The sequence below is a fragment of the Vanessa tameamea genome, chromosome 25, assembly GCF_037043105.1.
Source record: "Vanessa tameamea isolate UH-Manoa-2023 chromosome 25, ilVanTame1 primary haplotype, whole genome shotgun sequence".
Lineage (NCBI taxonomy): Eukaryota > Metazoa > Arthropoda > Insecta > Lepidoptera > Nymphalidae > Vanessa > Vanessa tameamea.
In genome coordinates, this window is record NC_087333.1 from 2,804,802 (window position 1) to 2,822,746 (window position 17,945).

Sequence of the window (17,945 nt, forward strand, 5' to 3'; positions counted from 1 at the left end):
CTAAAAGTTGTGATGTGATTTATAAAAGATTTTTTATTTAGTTTTCCAACACAAATAACATCGGTCTCCTATTAGTAGGCACGGTTGTCCGTTTTTTTTTTTGACTTTGAATACTTCAACAAAATTAATTTTCATTTTGTCCGCCAACGCCGTTACAGCGACAATCACCTAGTCTGCACGCAAATTCAAAGTCCCATGAATGGCGTCAACTGAAGTTTATAGTGGTATAGACTTTTTTAAATGAACATTACGACATATGTATAATATTTGTGTATTTAATCTAGGCACCGACGCCTAACGTTGCTAAGCAACGAAAAAACAAAACAAACGTATTAACGTCGAATATTGACATGAAAACTTTATTTATAAACTTATAATTATTGGAAATTAACGTAACAATAATATAGTCGTAAAAATGAAAACAATCGACACTATTCTCTTCGATATATCAAAAAATGAACTTTTCAAAATTAATGAGAACTATAAGATGCTCCATCGGAAATTAAAAACTGCGTGGAAGGTCATGATGTGAGTTTATTTGTCTATACATTTAATATAATTAACAGCGAAGGTACTGGTAGGCACATTCAGCCCCAGATGTACGATTTTTCTGAAATAGGGCAGAAACTTGAAAGTGGTGCGGCTGACGACCCCTCCTTCGGATGTATTCAAAATTCAACTGGACTAGAACAGCATGCTGGATGATAGGCGCTATGTAAAACAGAAACATTTGAAAGTCATGCCTATTAAGATACGGAGACAGATATTGATGATTGGAGCCACAATCATAGTGGTGCTTATCTGGATTCGGCTAAATTCCACGTGTTATATCCACTGAATAACTTGCTCTATGTATAGAATTGTAGATATAATATTTATGTATATAGATATGTTTTATTAATATATAAATTAAAAAAAAAACTTAAGTTTAATCGTAATATCTTAGTGAGAAGCACGAAAATGAACTACTGTAAATATTTAATAAAACTGTCTTTCTATTTAAGAATTAACTCACTAACTTAACAGTTATTTTAATATTTTAGCAATCGTGAAGAATTGTCTCCTAGCATACTTCAAGATGTTAAAGTATTGGTTATACCGGGGCCACAGAACGCGTTCACAGACGACGAATTGTCTGCTCTAAAAATGATGGTAGAGCGAGGGGATTCGGTACTGGTGATGATGACGGATGGGGGGGAGGAAAGGATGAATACCAACATAAACTTTTTCCTGGAGGAGTACGGAATTGTCGTCAATAACGGTATTTATTATAAGTTCATTAGTTTTGTACATTTGATACTTATGTACATATTAAATAACTTTATTTTGTCAACGACCTCGTTAGCCTAGCGATACGCCTTTAGCCCGGTCGTACAGATGATAGCTCTTGTTTTTTTTATTATTATGATTGATTCACAATAGCAGCCAGGTGAAGTTCGCAGTACTTACACTTTCATACGTCGAAAGCACCTGAAGCCGATTGACGTTCCATTCGACTATGAGAGAAGAAATAGAGAGTTTACCTGTGTTTGTGCATTATACTATTTCATGTGCATTTCATGTTTTTTGGCCGCCGAAACTGAATTCGAGTGACATTTCCCGAATTTAAATATATATTTTACATACATTTGTTATGATCTTTCAGATTGCGTTATTCGAGCTCAATATCACAAATTTTATCATCCGAAGGAATGTCACATATCAAACGGAATTCTAAACAGGGCTGTTCAAAAATACATCATGAAGATGCCGAATTACATCAGTGAATCAGACGATTTCTTGTGAGTAACGTTGTGATCGTAAAAAAGCGACTTATTTAGCTCAGACATCGAAATACACTTTTCGTATACACTCTGGGTACTCTCTCATTAATAAAAATAATTAAATTTTACATAATTATACTCGTATAACCTATGGTACGTTCATCAATCAGCATGTGGAATCCTTTTTATTTGATACTTTTCTTGCGAAAGAACACTACTACTGATTCAAGCTCTCTATGACCTACTCCGCTAAAAAATTGACTTGCAGAGGAATATTTTTTTGCACAATCGGCCTCCCGATGGACCTATCTTGAGACTTAACATGTTATGTCCCTTGTGTCTGTAGTTACACTGGCTTACTCGCCCTTCATATCCGGTTTGCACTAAATATTCAAAGCAGCAATACTAAATATTGCCATTTCGCAGTAAACTACACGATGATGGATGATATTTAGCGAGACGGTCTTACACAAAACCCGAGTAAATTTGGGTACTTTCACAGGTGTGTCTACCATTACTTTACGATTTTTTTATATTTCAGAGAAGATCCACCAACACCTAACTTTGTGTATCCGTACGGAGCAACCCTGACTATAAAAAAGCCAGCGGCAGCCATCTTATCCAGCAGCGACGTATGTTATCCTATGAAGAGGCCGGTCGCTGCAATGTATGTTTCAGAGAAGAGTGCAGGTAATTCATAAGCTGAAATCTTGAGATGATGATGTACTCCTGACCGATTTTGACCACGGCCGAGAAATATGAAAAATAATGAAATTAGATGTTTTCATCCAATTTTAGTTATTCATTACACTTCAAGGGTATCAAAAAGCGAATATTGGCTCTATCTATAGTTCCTGCTTTTAATATTTTGTGTAAAGGTAGATAACTCTTATATCCTAAATATTGATTTGGTGTAGTACATATTATATTACACGACCATGTCAAGTGAATTACGTACAACGTTAGTTCGTTAGATAAGTTGGTAGATGTCAAATAATAATACTCGGCCCGCCAATAGGCAATTTTATTGAACTAAGTGTACAAGACAAGATAGTTTTGTAAATGTTGTAACATCTGTTTTTTTTCTACTAAAAAAGACCGATATCGTAATCAATTTTTTTTTATAATTCTCAATAAGCAACTCAATTATTTAACAGGTAAACTCTTCGTTATCGGCTCTGGACATTTTTTCGCCGATCAGTATTTAGAGAGCGAATGTAACGACCTCATCCGAGAACTGATCTTCAACAATCTCGGCGGTGTCGCCGATTTATATTTAAATCCTGTGGACGCGGAAGATCCTGATGTAATTATCCTCTTTGTCTTGTTTTTTCTTGCAAATACCGAATATTTTTTTATTTACCGTCATTATTTTTATCTCCCTCTCAAAAAACAAAAGAAGGAGTCTGGACGATTAACCGAATATATACTTATTTATTTATAAGCACATTGCCTATAAAATAAGAGGCACAAAGTTCTAGGAATATAAAAATTTATATATTCTCTAAACATAATATATTGAACAATTGCTCTTGATAGAAAGTTTATTATTTAAAGTCCAAAGGGATATCGAAATTATGAGTCAAATTAAACATAAAACAGTCGGACTGTTTTATGTTTAATTAATAAATAATATAAATAAATAAAAGTGTGATTTGAATACTACTTTTAAGTAATTAATTTCAAGAATGTATCCAAATTCTTCTAAATTTCAGATAAATGAGTATCGTACATTAGGCGACACGCTGTGGTTGAGTTCTATACTACTCCCAGAGCCAGCGAGCGCTCCGCCTCCTCGTTTAGCGCCCTTACATCCACACGCGCTCTTCACTTGGAGACTGTTTTCGTTAAACCTATCACATCGTGAGTATTTTAACATCCTCGCACGAATCTTCTTTGGGTTTAATTAAACCCTTTTTTAAAGAAAACGTCTGATGGTATAATTGCATGGAAATACTCTATTTTTCGAGTCGATCTTTTTGTACTAATGCGATCAGTACTTTGAATCTTAACACAGAGTACAGTGGCGGAAAAAAATTACCGAAAAAAACATTTTGAAGTAGGATTTGTATCAGACTAAAGTTTCTAAAGTTTATGTACAAAATGCTTACATTTTTTACATAAAAACGGTTTTTGTTGTTGATTACCAGTCGAATTCCATGAATTTTATTTTGCTTTACTAGTAATTAGATTATTTATTGAAAAATTATATATATTGTATAACATCTTGCAACGACCCACGAGGACAAGTAGTAAAAATAGACTTGGTTATACGAATTGTAACTCGTGATCTGTTCTTTTCAGTTCCTGAAGTACTAGGGCTGTATGGAGAGTTAGGAGTCAAACATGAACCTCTGAGATTAATAGCGCCTCAGTTTGAAACACCATTTCCACCATTGCAATTAGCTGTAAGTTCAACCAATCGATTCCATAATCAAGTACAGCCTAAAGAATTGTAAATATACCTAAATATTATCTAATACCAAATACCTACTTGAAAAGTTTCTCAGTAAGAAATTCTAAAAAGATAATAAAATTTTACTCGTACACATATTATTATTAAGATGCGGACGGTTTCTTGTTGGAGTGATCACCTTTGTCCATATACATTGGCACTGTAAGAAATATTAACCATTATATCGCAAATGCGCCACCAACCTTGGGAACTAAGATTTTATGTCCCTTGTCCCTGTAGTTATACTGGCTCACTCATCCTTCCAACCGGATTACAAAAATATTAAGTATTGTTTTAAGTGCTACCGCCAAAAAAGGTTCACACCAAGATTTTATATATGATATTTATATTGCCATGACTAATAACGTCAATATTATAGTAATAATTTTTGTCAAAGGTATTTTCACCAACGTTCAGAGAACCCCCGCCTCCTCCATTGGAACTCTTCGATCTCGACGAAGCCTTTAGCTCCGAACGGTCACAGCTCGCTAGACTTGCCAATAAATGCTTGCAGCCACTTAATGTGAGGATGTGTCAAGGTAGGAGGACGTTTCATTCTAATACATTTTTCGTCGTTAGCGTCATGTAACTTTGCCGTTCTGAAGTATTCAGCAATTGTTTAATCATGTAGTCAAAATTGAATTAACTTGTATCGCTCGCTCATCCCAGTAAACGGTTGACGTCAAATATATTAAAAGTCAATTGGTGTAATACAAAAGTCAAACCTCAGTCTGGGTTTAAAATAAAGATGCTTAAAAGAGTTAGTGATTTATTATGACGCACCAAATATAATTATAAGAGTTGTCAACAAAGAACAATTAATAAACCTTTACCTTACGTAGTATGTTAGTTTATATGCAGTATCGTTGTATTTTTAATATGGTTGTTGTTGTTATTAAATTAAAACTTTAGTTTACGTAATTATTTTAGGTTAAAGACGATTATTATATATAATATTATGAGTAATATCATTATGCGAAGATCATAACGAGTTGTTTAGAAAACATTTTGTAACATGAATGCTACGCAGTCGTAGCTTTAATATTTTTTTAATTTTAATTTTATTTTTTTACTTTGATCTTAGCCGCAGATGACGGATGAAATTTGTTGAGCGTCTACCATAAGTCTATTGACTTTTGTTTTTATTTCCCGTCAAAGGTGATGGTCGTCAACTGGACAACGAATTGGAATATTTCGTCCGGGAATGTGGTCGCGCCGTGCGGCTCTCGCGAGCGATATCATCAGACGACGCACCAGCTGGAAAGCAGATTTTACACCAACTTGCTGTACAACTCGCTACCTTCAAGAAAATCGCGCCAAGAGATTGAAAAAACAGACTGTAAACTTTCACTGCTGGGCTAAGGGCACTTTTATCTTAAGCAAATATTTAACAGTTTTTTTGATGACACTAGCGTGTTCCTATTGTCAGATATGTAATGGCAACGAAAATGTTATACGGGCTTTGTCTTGCGAACTATTGAAGATTAAATCGAGTTCCCTTTCCAAGAAAATCGATTAGACGCGGTATTATCTATTACCCCAACGACCCAACGATATTCAGAGCTTTAATTATTCAATGTTGGTTGTTTAATTTTTGTCAGTTGTGTCCTTAATTTATTTCCATCCTCCTACCCCTATCCCTTTTTATTTGGGGTCGGCATAGCATGTCTTCTTCTTCCATAACTTCTCCGTCTGACGTCATCTCACAAGTAAAAATCTTTCTAGCCATATTGACTTTCACACAATTCATCCATCGTTTCTTTGGTCGTCTCCTAGGTCTATATCCATCCTCGTCCACGTCCATTACGAATTTAAAATATCAATAAACAGATATATTTTGCTTTTAGTTTAGAAATTATAAAATTAACTTCTCTATAAGATACCATACTAAAATAGATTTTAACTAAGATTTGATTGATTTATGAAATTTTTAAATTATAATTTGATATGTGTTTTGTAAGTATTAAGTAACTACATTTAGGATTAATAGGTACGTTAATTATAAATATTGTTAACTTAAAAAAGAAAACCAATACAGAAATTAATTTATTAAGAGTTTTTCATTTAAAGCGCACCAGTAAGAGGAAAAGATTTGAATAAAACCAGAAGTAAAATTACTGCGGAACGAAATTTCAATCATCGACTTCTTTTAAGAAATACATAAAAATGTCGTAAAAGATTTATTGTATGAACTCGATGTTGCATTTCAGTATGCAAACATGAAAACATTACTTGGCATAGTAATTCTTACGGCAATATATATTACAATAAAATGTGATAATTTGAAAGATACGAAAATAATTATTAAATCTTTAACAAATCCGAAGAAAGTGTTAAAACAGAATAACATAAAAATAATAAATGCCAGAAAATTCGAAAATTTACAATCCTTGGAAAGTCGTAGAAGAAATGTCGTGATGAAGCATCTACAAAATCAATCTTACACTGTATTCCCCCCTATACCAGAGAAAAGTATATTAAAATATCCTGCTACTACATATTTTGTAGGAGATATTTTACCTGACCGGAAAGCAAGAGTTAAAAAAGTTTTACCTGAATACAGTTCGGCAGTTTTCAGAGGCAAAAGATCCATCAAGAACGATACAGAAGTAAAGGACATTGCAAATGAAACCGATTTGAATAGAAGAATCAACCGAAAAACGATAAAAGACGAACGTAAAAATAAACCGAGGCGTTTAAGAAAAATCAAAAATTCATCCAAAGTTAAAAAAGTAGCAAGACAAGGGCACCAGAAGGATAATAACTTGGAAGTCAAAAAACATAAACAAAAGAAGCGATCGACCGTTCATCTAAAATATACAAGAAGAGACAATAACACCGCCAAAATACAATCAAAGAAAAGAATCGTAAAGCAAAACAAAAATAAAATTGCGAAAAGACAAAGAGATAATCGAAATCAAGAAAGAAAAGGTAAATTCGATGTAATGTTGTCACAATAAATAAATAATAATCAAAGTATCACGGATTTTACTTTACAATCGAGAGTCAATATAAAAAAAAAATACCACCTATACATACAATATTAATTTGTGAACCATATAAAAAACAAAAGTAAATTATTTAAAAAATATAAGAAAAGATAAATATGTTTTGTATTCGTTTTCATAGCAATAAGCAGACGTTTAATAGCCGGGAAGGACGCCATGATACAGGACTATCCTTATGTGGTTTCAATTCAGAAGGGTAACGAGCACTGGTGCGCGGGTGCTTTGTTGAACCCGCGTCTCGTAATCACAACTGCGAATTGTGTTTGGAAGTAAGTCATAGTCAACATTATGACATACGAATATGTTTTTAAATTGATTTAACGGAGAAACCGAATGAAGTATGTTTTTAGATTTTTTTACTGTGGTCTGCCAATTGCAAGCCAGTTTTTCTTTCCCTCTTAAAAGTTTTTCTTGAAATTTCCTTCTCGATTAAGCACTTGCAATGAAATTTTATTGACATTGAAAGCGTAATCTTGGTCTTTTTACAAATTAAATCAACAATCGTCGTTACTTTGTCTGAGCTTGCAGATTGCAAGTGTATACAAACAACGGATACTGGTTAAATTAATAAAGTATATCCGTCTCATCTGTTAGATTGTGTAAAATCAATGCATTATGTGCAACAATTATTAGCCTATAGAGTTGGACCTTTTTTTGTTTTGTATGATGTAAGTAGGCGGACGGGTAAATCGCGGATGGTAAATGATCGTCACCGGCCATCCTCAATACGCCAACAATCTTGTGAGCCAAGATATTATGTCCCTTGAGCCCGTAGTTAAACTGGCTTATTCATTCTTCAAACCAGAACACAATGATACGAAGTATTGCCGTTTGTTGCTAGAATATCTGATGATGTGAGTGGTACCACCAAGTAGTATTTATATAAATAAAATTCACGACTATTAAGAGTATTTTGAATTGACTTCCTATATTTCTGATCAGAGCCCGGAGTGTAAGTCGTATGCGTATAAGAGCTGGTACCAGACACATGGCGAGGGGAGGCCAGGTCGCGAAAATCCAAGAGGTCGTGAAACACCCCGGGTGGAACATCCGAAGTCAACCCGACCATGATGTCGCGTTATTACTTTTGGACAGAAATATTAAGTATGACGAAGTATTCAAATTTGTTGCAATTAGAATGATGAAAATGTTTTAATTAATGAGGATTTTTTTGCCTCTATAATTTCTTATGCCAGATTTTCAGATAAAGTCCACGGCGTAGATCTTCCAAATCGTGCTATGTGGCCGGCTTTTGAAGATGTTTGGGTGACCAGCTGGGGATCTGATAGAGTGAGATTTATACACATTTTTGAATTAAGGCAATATTTTGTCGGAGTTGGATTTACTTTTGTTCTGCATTAAAGCAGCAAAAATTATAATAATACATAAGCGATACTGTATATAATACATTTTTTTTTATTTTAAAGTTAAATAAGTTGCGAAGTTTACTTATTTCAAATTACTTCAACAGCGAGACGGTATATTTCATACAGTCGCTGTTTCACTACAAGTGTATCACGCAATACTGATAGATCACGAAAAGTGTAACAATATCACACAACGCTTCGGAGTCGCTGTTACGCGTAACTTTATATGCGTCGCTCAGACTGGCCGACGAGCGCCTTGTACGGTGAGTGTATACTTAATTAAGTTGCCTACGTCGGTCCATGAGCCCATTAACGTCCACATCCTCCAGCGCCAATGAACCATTTGAAAAGGTTGTTGTATTTCCGAATATGACTATAATATATGTGGTTGCGATGGCAATTGATTTCGCTTCGATTTTATTGCAAAAAAGTTTACTGTAATTATAATTAGTTTCTGAGATTAGTCTAAGATTGATGTCCATACAACTGATAAATTGGAGACATCAAAATAAGAATCAAACAATTGACTTAAGCAGATATATTCGTATAAATGGTTTTAAACCCAGGAATTCAAATATAAACAGAACTGTTCGTGAGATCCTTAACAATTGAGCTCAACTTCACTGATCGATCGACGTGATTATGATAACACATACCGCTGTTTGAGCTTCATCCGACACTTAGTTGTAGAGTTTTGTGAAAGCCCGTCTGGGCTCCTGGTACCCAGCATTATCGCTTGAAATAGTGATGAGAGGGTTGGTCGGTTTTCGCTAAAGAGAAGTAGTGCTGTTTATTAAGTTGTATTATTGTGATTCGGTTTGAAATGTCGGTGAACCAGTGTAATTACACGCACACGCACACAAAGGAAATAAAATCTTAATTTCAAACGTTGGCGCGTTGATTATGAAATTTATGGTTAATGTTTTTTAAAGTGAAAATGTCTATGGCCTGTGGTGAACATTTACCATCAGGTGGGCTATTTGCCAGCCCGACAACCTAAATAGAAATATATTAGATAGATTAATTATGTACATTTATAGAGCAACCAATATAAAACTATATAATACAGAAATATCTTTTTAACAGCGTGATACGGGAGCACCGGCAGTGAGTGATGGAATTTTGTGGGGACTTGCCTCTTGGGGTATCCGAAAGCTGTAAGTACAAAACATTCAAGCGAATACTATTATGGTTGTATGTTACGAAACACATGGACGAACAAAACTGTGATAAATAATAATAATTTTTGGCTTGAGTACAGATTTACGACATTGGTGATGATTTCATTGTTGTCGTTCATGGTTGTTGTGTCCGGAACACAAAGGGCGAAGAGTTTGAAGGGTGTGAAGCCAGTGTAACTACAGGCACAAGGGACATGACATTTAAGCTCCCAAGGTTGGTGGTATATTGGCGATGTCAGTAATGTTCGATATTTCTTACAGTACTAATGTCTATGGCCGGTGGTGACCACCATCAGATGGTCCATTTATCCGTTCACCTACGTAAAAGACCATAGAAATAAAATTCGATACGAGTATTCATTGATGTACATTCAGTGATTAACTTAACCATAAATAAAGTGCCTACTCCAAAAGCCTTTCACAGTCCTTTGCATAGCCTGAATTTTATTCGTCGTCGTTACGTCGTCAGTCCTTAATTGACACTATTTATAATTATTTAAATATATATATATATATATTATATGAGTATTTAATCAGTTAGGATTAAATAAAAATAATATAAAATGTACTTAATTGCAGGTGTGGTACGGAACGGTTTCCAGCAATGTTCTCTTACCTAGCGTCACGTACTAATCTTGAGTTTATAACGAATGCTACTCACTACCTGATGTCGGATAAACGTTTCTACCCATATCCGGATCGTTACATTGCCGTGAATGCAGAAACTACCTCAAATACCGAAACGATCGCGACGTTTTAATGTAAAAAATATATATAAATATTTGGGGCTACACCAACATCGACACATTATATAAATATTTGTTCGTACATTACAATATGTTTATTGTATTTTATAGTAAATATATTTTTCTAAATAAAGTAATATGATTATAAATAAAACAATTTTTATTTGTATATGAGCATATTTAATATTTTCTTTTTCAAAATTGTAAAACTCACATTTTGAAATTGCAAAAATTATAACTAAATTTCTCATATCGTTTATAGTAACAATCGCCATTTTGTATTTTCTCCACATCTGTATTACTATCAAATTAATAATAATCGTAAACCATTTATACATCTCTAATAATAATATATTTTAATGTCTAACAAATTCATCTTAACTTTTTCATCATCCATTTTTCGTTATCCAACATCAACGTTTACATATTTCTAATCAACTTTTTTTATAATATTCTAATCATTATTTTTTACATTCTCCATTTACAAGGACTACTGTTTTTCTTCCTAATGCACCGAATGTTTTAGAAAAAAAAAACTGGAATGACTGAAAACTAATTCAAAATTAAACTTACAATTAATTAAGAAACTTAATAAAAATTATGTATAGAAATACAATGAATTAATAATCAATTCGTTTTCTTTGGCAATTTTTCGTATTCAAAAGTGAATTTACAATTTTATAAAAACTTGCATAAGCTTTATTTCTATTGAGATAAACTGGCAAAGTGGAAAAGTATTGTACATTCTGTTTAGTGACTGCAGCATTTTTGACGTGATTTGTGACCAGTGTGTAGATACAGTTCAACACCGCCCTTATTTAACCTGCGATGTTTGTTAATGTGTTTGTTTAGGTCAAACTGAATTAAACAGTTTCCTCTATCCTACGGAGTTAGAATTTCTCATGTTGGTTCAGTTCTGACGAAAATGCATTTTTAACTAGCTTTGCTTAACAAGCATAACCCTGTTAACTCCAGAAGAAAGATTGTAGAGTACAATGGTCAACAGAAGCTTGTTTTAAAAATATTGTGTACTGTTAATTTATTAATTTGTTTAAATGTGTGATTAGGCTGCAAAATTATATATAATAACAGTGGGTGGCTGTAATTTATAATTTGTATGGTATCCAATTTTGTTGAAACACAAAAACACACAGTTTGACGTTTCACTAAAAAATAAAAAAAAATATTTTTTTTCACAAAAGTCAAGAATATTATTTTGTACTTAATTCGAAAATTGATTTGATATTCCATTTTATTGTTTTAAATGTTTGTAGTCTTCTTTCAATGAAATCAGTCAAAGAATGCGAGATATTTATTCTGCTTTTATATTACTTTACGTTAAACGTCACTTTGGATATCAATATTATAGTATTAGCCATTCGTAATTGGCCAAAATTTCAATATGATTCGATTATTGCGTCACAAAATCAAAAATCCACAGTCACCATTAGCAAAGAAATAAGCGTTTATCATTGAATTATCATCTATTATATGTATGTATTAACTTATTAACGAAAACTATTGTCTATTACACTATTGCATGAAGAGAAGATAATAAGAACTGGCCGGAAATTAAATATAATAAAATTAAAATAGACGAAAATGTCGAACTTACCTTATCTAACAACGGAATCGAATAACGTTACGAGGTATCTCAAAATTTACAACAAAATTTTAGGCCCAGAATCGTTTTTTTTTCACTGAGAAAGAGGTCTGATATATTTGTTTTTTTTTTTACAATAAAATGTTAAACCTTATTTTGTACACTGTAAGCAATATCTAACTTTAAACCTACCTAAAGTACCTGGCCATATAATCTATGGTAACAAGTAGATATACTAGATCGAAATATTGTTTATTGTACTGAGCAAAGCGAAAACATTGGCATATTTCATAAATTACAACTAGCAACACCATAACATAAACAGTGTCTTAGATAATAAAAAATATTAAAACTAAAAATAAACATCAGTGTTGCAATAAGGAAATGCTATAAAAATAATAATTTTGGATGGAGCCAATCACGATACAGTGTTTTGAATAAATTTATATATAGATATATAAGAAATATATTAATTGTTTGTAAATACTACAGAACTATTAGTATAATACAAAACAACAAATAAATTCGTGCTTCTTAAATCTAGAATGCCATTTAAAATCTAACTTTAGACTCTGTTACACTAAAACTTACTATTTAAGAGAAATGTTGTATTTCGATCACCGAGATTTTAAGATTTCAAATATATATCCAGCTGCCCGCTATTAATTTTTTTAACATTAAACTATCGCACCAGGCAAGAAAATTTTCGACCTTACGCTAAAAACTCCCTGATTTTTTTCTTACATCTAAATATACACAAAATAATTTTGTACTCTTCGACGAGTTTAGAATGGCAACACTTTTTACAATATGGCAGCTTTGTACGAACGCCGAATAGTTATTCTTTTTTTTTTGTCAAAACTCGTAATTCTAATTAGAAATTATTTAATTAAAGAATGATTTCTCTATATTACTTCAGAACAACAAGATCGAATAGGACGCTTAAGCAATCGAGTAAGTTTTACATTAACTTAAAATCCAGGTAATTAATATTAATTTATATTTTTAGACCTGCGTCAGGTCGCGTGAAGGACGAGATAATGGTACATATTTAGTTTACATTCAATTATTTTTTCTTAGCGTCAATTTAATATTTTATTTAAAAAAAAAAACATAAGATTTGAAAAAGGAAAATATTTTTATACTAAATTTTAAAAGTAATTATAATAATATCTAAACTATTCTGAGATACAATGAAGAAAAATAGAATTCCAAATCGGAATCTACTCATTAAAAAATTTTAGTAAGCAATTCGTTTTCAATGTCCCATAGACAAATGTCATAACAACGCAACAAAGTCATTTAAATTAATATTTAAGACGATTGTAGATGTCATTCTATTAATGTATCTCAAACACTGACGCAATACATATAATATTATTGTTAATAGAATGGCAAATAAAGTCGTACAATAATAATATAATATTTTCATGATAGTCGCAAAAGTTGTTAATTTTCAAATCCATATTTTAGGATTCCTAACGTAATTTCGCTTCAATATGACCACAGCTTTATAATTTTACTTTGACACAACAGCTGATTTCATATAGCTTATGGTCTTAAAAGTTTTCTATTCAAACAGATATAATAACTGCCAAAATCACTTGAAATAATTTATCCGCACATTGCACATTATGTCCGTTTAGAAATATCCGAATTTGAATCCGAATAGATCCGACAACGTTTTAGGTGTGTCCTAGGGTTGGTTTAAAAGCAGAGCCTCTAATTCGTCAGCTGATCGAAGAAGAAACGCAGCAGATTCACGATATCCCGTGATCAGTTGTCGTACAGCTCCAACTTCAGCGCCGGATAGCTTGTGGGAGAGAAGCGACTTCTGCGATCCTGATCCTGAGAGAGATGATGAAGTGGATGTCGCGTGTAGGGGCGTAGATACAGATGTTTTCAGCGACAGGTCTGTTGGGGCTGGAGAGAGAGAAAGAAATATTGAATATTCAAGTTTTTAAACAGATACTCTAACTCTAACATATAATTTAACTTCATTGGTTCATTTAGAGATGACGACATGTTAGAGAGCCGAGATGGCCCAGTGGTTAGAACACGTGTATCTTAACCGATGATTACGAGCTCAAACCCAGGCAATTTAATTACGTTAACTTGTGTTTATAATTCATCTCGTGCTCGGCGGTGAAGGAAACCATCGTGAGGATACCGGCATGTGTATAATTTTAACGAAATTCTGCTACATGTGGATCCACCAACGCGCATTGGAGCAGCGTGGTATATGCTGTAAACCTTCTCTTCAAAAAGAGAAGAAGCCTTAGCCCAGCAGTGGGAAATTTACAGGTTGTTAATGTGACGTGTGAATTTTGGCACAGTGATAGATCATAGTCTGGAATAGGATATACGTACTTTATATCTCGGAAAAATATACTTTTTTAAAGTAAGTATAACATTGGAAAGCTTTTGGGATTATCAAAAACAAAAAATAAGATTGTCTTGTACTCAAAAATATTTAATATATTTTTGAAAATAGTTAGCTAACCTGTCAAATTTGGGAATGTGTGCGTGTGCGCAGCCATTGCGGATAACAGGGCGCTTTGATAGGCGGCCATTGCGGCGTTTACTCCAACACCTGGAATATAAAACAATTTAAAAAATTAACATGTTCAATATTACTATATAAAATATTTATAAGTATTTGAGTAATTATTGAAACTGGTATTAATAACAATGATATTTTCGTACCAGTTGGTGGAAGAGCCGTCAGTGTTGATAGAAGAGCAGTACTGGAAAGTGCTGACGTGGGATTGGTGCTTGAGCTGTAAAAATAATAGTTATATATAATGCCTTCTAATAAGTGATATATATGTAGCAACATATACATCGCTTATTAGAACAGAGAAATATACAGTGTTCTAGCAAAGTCCAGTAGCAGGTAACTCGTAAATAGAAATTAAAATTAATCGATATTTTATTAATTATGATAACTAATTAAATTAATTCATATTTAATACCTCTGTCTCCCGAATGTCGGCGGGTTCCCGAATGTGTTTGGGAACGTAGGTCTGAATAATGGTGCCGGAGATGACGCAGGGCTGTAATTATAATTTCTTTTCAATTATATATACGAGTATGCAAACCAAAACATTAACTGGTAATACCACAAATATATAATAAAACATAACACTGATCAAAACTATTATTATATAAACGCAAGACAAAGGTCGGCTAGCCCACCTGGCCGTCTTGCTGCCAGTGTTCCCGTTGGCGTTGTCCAGCTTCAAGCTGTTGTTGTTGAGCAGCGTGCTGTCGAGCGTGGGGCTGGCGGACGGGCGCGTGGTGTCGGGCGGCGCCTTGCCGTGCGCGCTCGCCGGCGTCGTGTTGGCCGAGCTCGTCACCGACGTGGCGGGGCTGCTCATGGCGCCGCTGTACAGGCTCAGGAACGACGACGCCACGGCCGACGTCGCTGTTGTGTCGATGGCCTGTGACGAATGAGGACTATTTATAGTTTTACTGATTAAAATTTTGGTATCATTTGTTCTGTAAAAGTTCTAAAGAATACGTATACGAAATTGTTTCGAATGTTCTTTCTAATAAACTTTCGATCGGGTACTATGCCCCAAATATTTAAAATTAACGGTTTCGTTTCATTGCATTAAGAGCAATTTAATGCTTGTTTATATAAAGTTATATACAAATGTTACACATTTAACTCATATTTTATAAATATATACTTTGCCATTGCCATTAAAATAATACTTTAAATGAAATAAAAAATAACATCTGGCTCATTCGCCTATGCCATTAAAAATTGACGTTTTTTTTGTTCCAAGAAAAAAAAGCAATAAATAACAAAACTTGCAAGCAATATGCTTATATATTCACGCCAATTCATTAATTATAAGTATTTATTTTCATTTAAATTAAAAGGGTCTTTTTTTCGCTTTACAAATCGAAGTCAAACTGACCATAGGCGTAGGCACAGTGGGCATTGGCTGGCTTACAGGGTCTAGTCCGAGACGCATGCGCTTCGCGTTCAGGCTCTCGTTCTCGCACGCCTGCGCCAGGATGTGCTCCGCCTGTACCGACGTCAGGTGCGCGGGAGTTGGGCGTACCTGCGGAGTTGTTATTAGACATAAGATACATTTTCATGTTAATCTTATCGAAAATCAAGTCAGATTTTCCTAGATTTAGAAGGCAGACAAGTATATTTTCTTAGGTATATGACATAAATGGTCGTTTTGTGTAATAATAATAATACATAATTTATCAAAAGTTATTTTTATAGCATATATTGGATTTAACAATAACTCATAATTTTTCATTGGATGTAATCAAAAATAATAGTACTAAGATATAAATCAAGCAGAGATCGGACCCTCACCGCGGTATCCCAGGCATTGCCAGACGGAGTGCTTCCCCCGTTGCCGGTTGTGGGCCCGTCACCTCGCACCTTCTTATTCCGCCTACAACTCTTCAAGTATGTCCTGATTCGCTTTCTGGCACGCTCAGCGAACTCCGGAAATTGTCGAGTGCAAGAGTCTATTATAGCCTGAATTTTCTCCTTTGGCTGTTTTGAAATAGGAACTATTCTGTCTAGATTCTCGTCGACGAAGAGACGGACGAACATCTAAAACAAAATCATTGAATTTTTTACACTCTGCATATTATTGAGTGCAGGTATTGACTGTTACGAAATCACAGTCTATAATTATTTCTGTATTAGTGCAGGTAAACTTACATTAAACGCTTTTAGCCGTTCCGGATCGTGGTGTTGAGGATCAACTCTATCATCACTGTCATCGTCTGATGCTCCGCCGTCATCATCGTCTTTTGTCCGATCTGATGATGAAGTCTCATCGTGGGTAGACGCTGGTTCCACTGGTGTTGCTGACCCAATGTGAATTGGACTCTGTGAATATTATTCTGCTGTGTTACAAGAGTAGGCAAAATTGGTCTTTACGTTTACTATTTAAGAAATTGACAATTAGTTAAATTTATTTGTTGTTGTGTTAATGTAGATTTTTTTTAGTCTGTGATCTTCGATAATTTTTATTTACCGTTGTAAATAAAGAACTCCTTAGAGTATTTTTTTTAACAAATAATCATATCTCCACAGACGTGTTAACTTTTTCTAGTATTTCGATCAAAGTTATATCTTATGTGCCTTCATTGACTTGGAATAATGCGTGCCAGCTGTTTCAGTGTAAATGTATTTATTTAGACGAGTAGTTATTTAGATTACAACATAGTTAACGATATAAATAAAAACGAAACGAAAAAAAAGGACACAATTAAAATAACAATGGCCGTGCTATCGTAAACGAATGATCAATATCATTATAGTTTAGTAAATTTTCATAGTTCAGTTTCAATGTCAAGGTTGAATGAACCCTTATAATTCAATACTTGATATGGCTTGGTCATAATACTTTTTTGTTGTTTGCAAAATGACCATTTACCATCAATACCCCGTCCTGCTTGTCTGCCTTCGATCTCCATAAAATAGAAACCTTATAAGTAAAAGAAAATATATGAAACGTTGCTCAACCTTAAAACTCACCGAGTGTCCGGTAGCGAGAGGGGTTGGCGGTTTGGGGGGCTTACTGCCCAAGCCCAGGGCGCTGTGATAGGATGCCCATAGATCCGCCATGCTGTCTGTGCCGCTCTCTGTCATGTCACCGTTACGGCCTGTGTAATAAAACGCTGGGTTAATGTAGAGTTAATTAGTCATGACTTACACTGATTAAATTTTACAATTGAATGAAAAGGATTTTATGTATCATTTTTATATTTTTGTTTTTTTAAATAGATGTTTGTGTCTAACTACTTTTTTCTTTGTTTGTATATTTCGATTAGTT

General features: G+C 33.9%; 3 protein-coding genes across 11 annotated transcripts in view; 2 read left to right on the forward strand and 1 right to left on the reverse strand.

Annotated features, from left to right (window-relative positions):
• Window positions 1-350: 350 nt before the first annotated feature.
• LOC113403511 (intraflagellar transport protein 52 homolog) lies at window positions 351-5,779 on the forward strand. Its single transcript, XM_026644093.2, has 9 exons — window positions 351-528; window positions 1,044-1,261; window positions 1,646-1,781; window positions 2,305-2,453; window positions 2,921-3,069; window positions 3,479-3,626; window positions 4,068-4,171; window positions 4,616-4,757; window positions 5,377-5,779. Exons 1-9 carry the CDS (start codon window positions 416-418, stop codon window positions 5,544-5,546), a joined length of 1,329 nt encoding a protein of 442 aa, XP_026499878.2. The 5' UTR covers window positions 351-415; the 3' UTR covers window positions 5,547-5,779.
• Window positions 5,780-6,339: 560 nt separating this feature from the next.
• Window positions 6,340-10,541, forward strand: LOC113403519 (uncharacterized). The gene is made up of 7 exons (XM_064218972.1): window positions 6,340-7,149; window positions 7,348-7,495; window positions 8,169-8,330; window positions 8,423-8,516; window positions 8,698-8,856; window positions 9,680-9,750; window positions 10,354-10,541. Exons 1-7 carry the CDS (start codon window positions 6,438-6,440, stop codon window positions 10,532-10,534), a joined length of 1,527 nt encoding a protein of 508 aa, XP_064075042.1. The 5' UTR covers window positions 6,340-6,437; the 3' UTR covers window positions 10,535-10,541.
• Window positions 10,542-13,378: 2,837 nt separating this feature from the next.
• LOC113403506 (uncharacterized protein) overlaps window positions 13,379-17,945 on the reverse strand; it is a 130,455-nt gene continuing 125,888 nt past the window's right edge. For 4 of the 9 annotated variants that reach the window (XM_064218896.1, XM_064218892.1, XM_064218893.1 and 1 more), the window contains 9 exons: window positions 17,636-17,775; window positions 16,826-16,996; window positions 16,469-16,714; window positions 16,053-16,199; window positions 15,322-15,566; window positions 15,099-15,179; window positions 14,830-14,903; window positions 14,627-14,716; window positions 13,379-14,046 (listed from right to left, as the gene is read on the reverse strand). In XM_064218896.1, coding sequence (XP_064074966.1) covers window positions 13,820-14,046; window positions 14,627-14,716; window positions 14,830-14,903; window positions 15,099-15,179; window positions 15,322-15,566; window positions 16,053-16,199; window positions 16,469-16,714; window positions 16,826-16,996; window positions 17,636-17,775 — 1,421 coding nt within the window. In that variant the 3' untranslated portion in view covers window positions 13,379-13,819. The remainder of the gene's footprint in view (window positions 14,047-14,626; window positions 14,717-14,829; window positions 14,904-15,098; window positions 15,180-15,321; window positions 15,567-16,052; window positions 16,200-16,468; window positions 16,715-16,825; window positions 16,997-17,635; window positions 17,776-17,945) is intronic. The other 5 variants (XM_064218897.1, XM_064218899.1, XM_064218895.1 and 2 more) reach the window with 4 other exon arrangements.

Bases quoted from the DNA above. Each gene is read 5' to 3' on its own strand.
- LOC113403511 (XM_026644093.2), top strand. From the start codon at position 416: ATGAAAACAATCGACACTATTCTCTTCGATATATCAAAAAATGAACTT. The intron at 3,627-4,067 runs GTGAGTATTTTA...TGTTCTTTTCAG, and splicing joins TTCGTTAAACCTATCACATC to TTCCTGAAGTACTAGGGCTG. The intron at 4,758-5,376 runs GTAGGAGGACGT...TTCCCGTCAAAG, and splicing joins TAATGTGAGGATGTGTCAAG to GTGATGGTCGTCAACTGGAC.
- LOC113403519 (XM_064218972.1), top strand. From the start codon at position 6,438: ATGAAAACATTACTTGGCATAGTAATTCTTACGGCAATATATATTACA. The intron at 8,331-8,422 runs GTATGACGAAGT...TTCTTATGCCAG, and splicing joins CTTTTGGACAGAAATATTAA to ATTTTCAGATAAAGTCCACG. The intron at 8,517-8,697 runs GTGAGATTTATA...TTACTTCAACAG, and splicing joins CCAGCTGGGGATCTGATAGA to CGAGACGGTATATTTCATAC.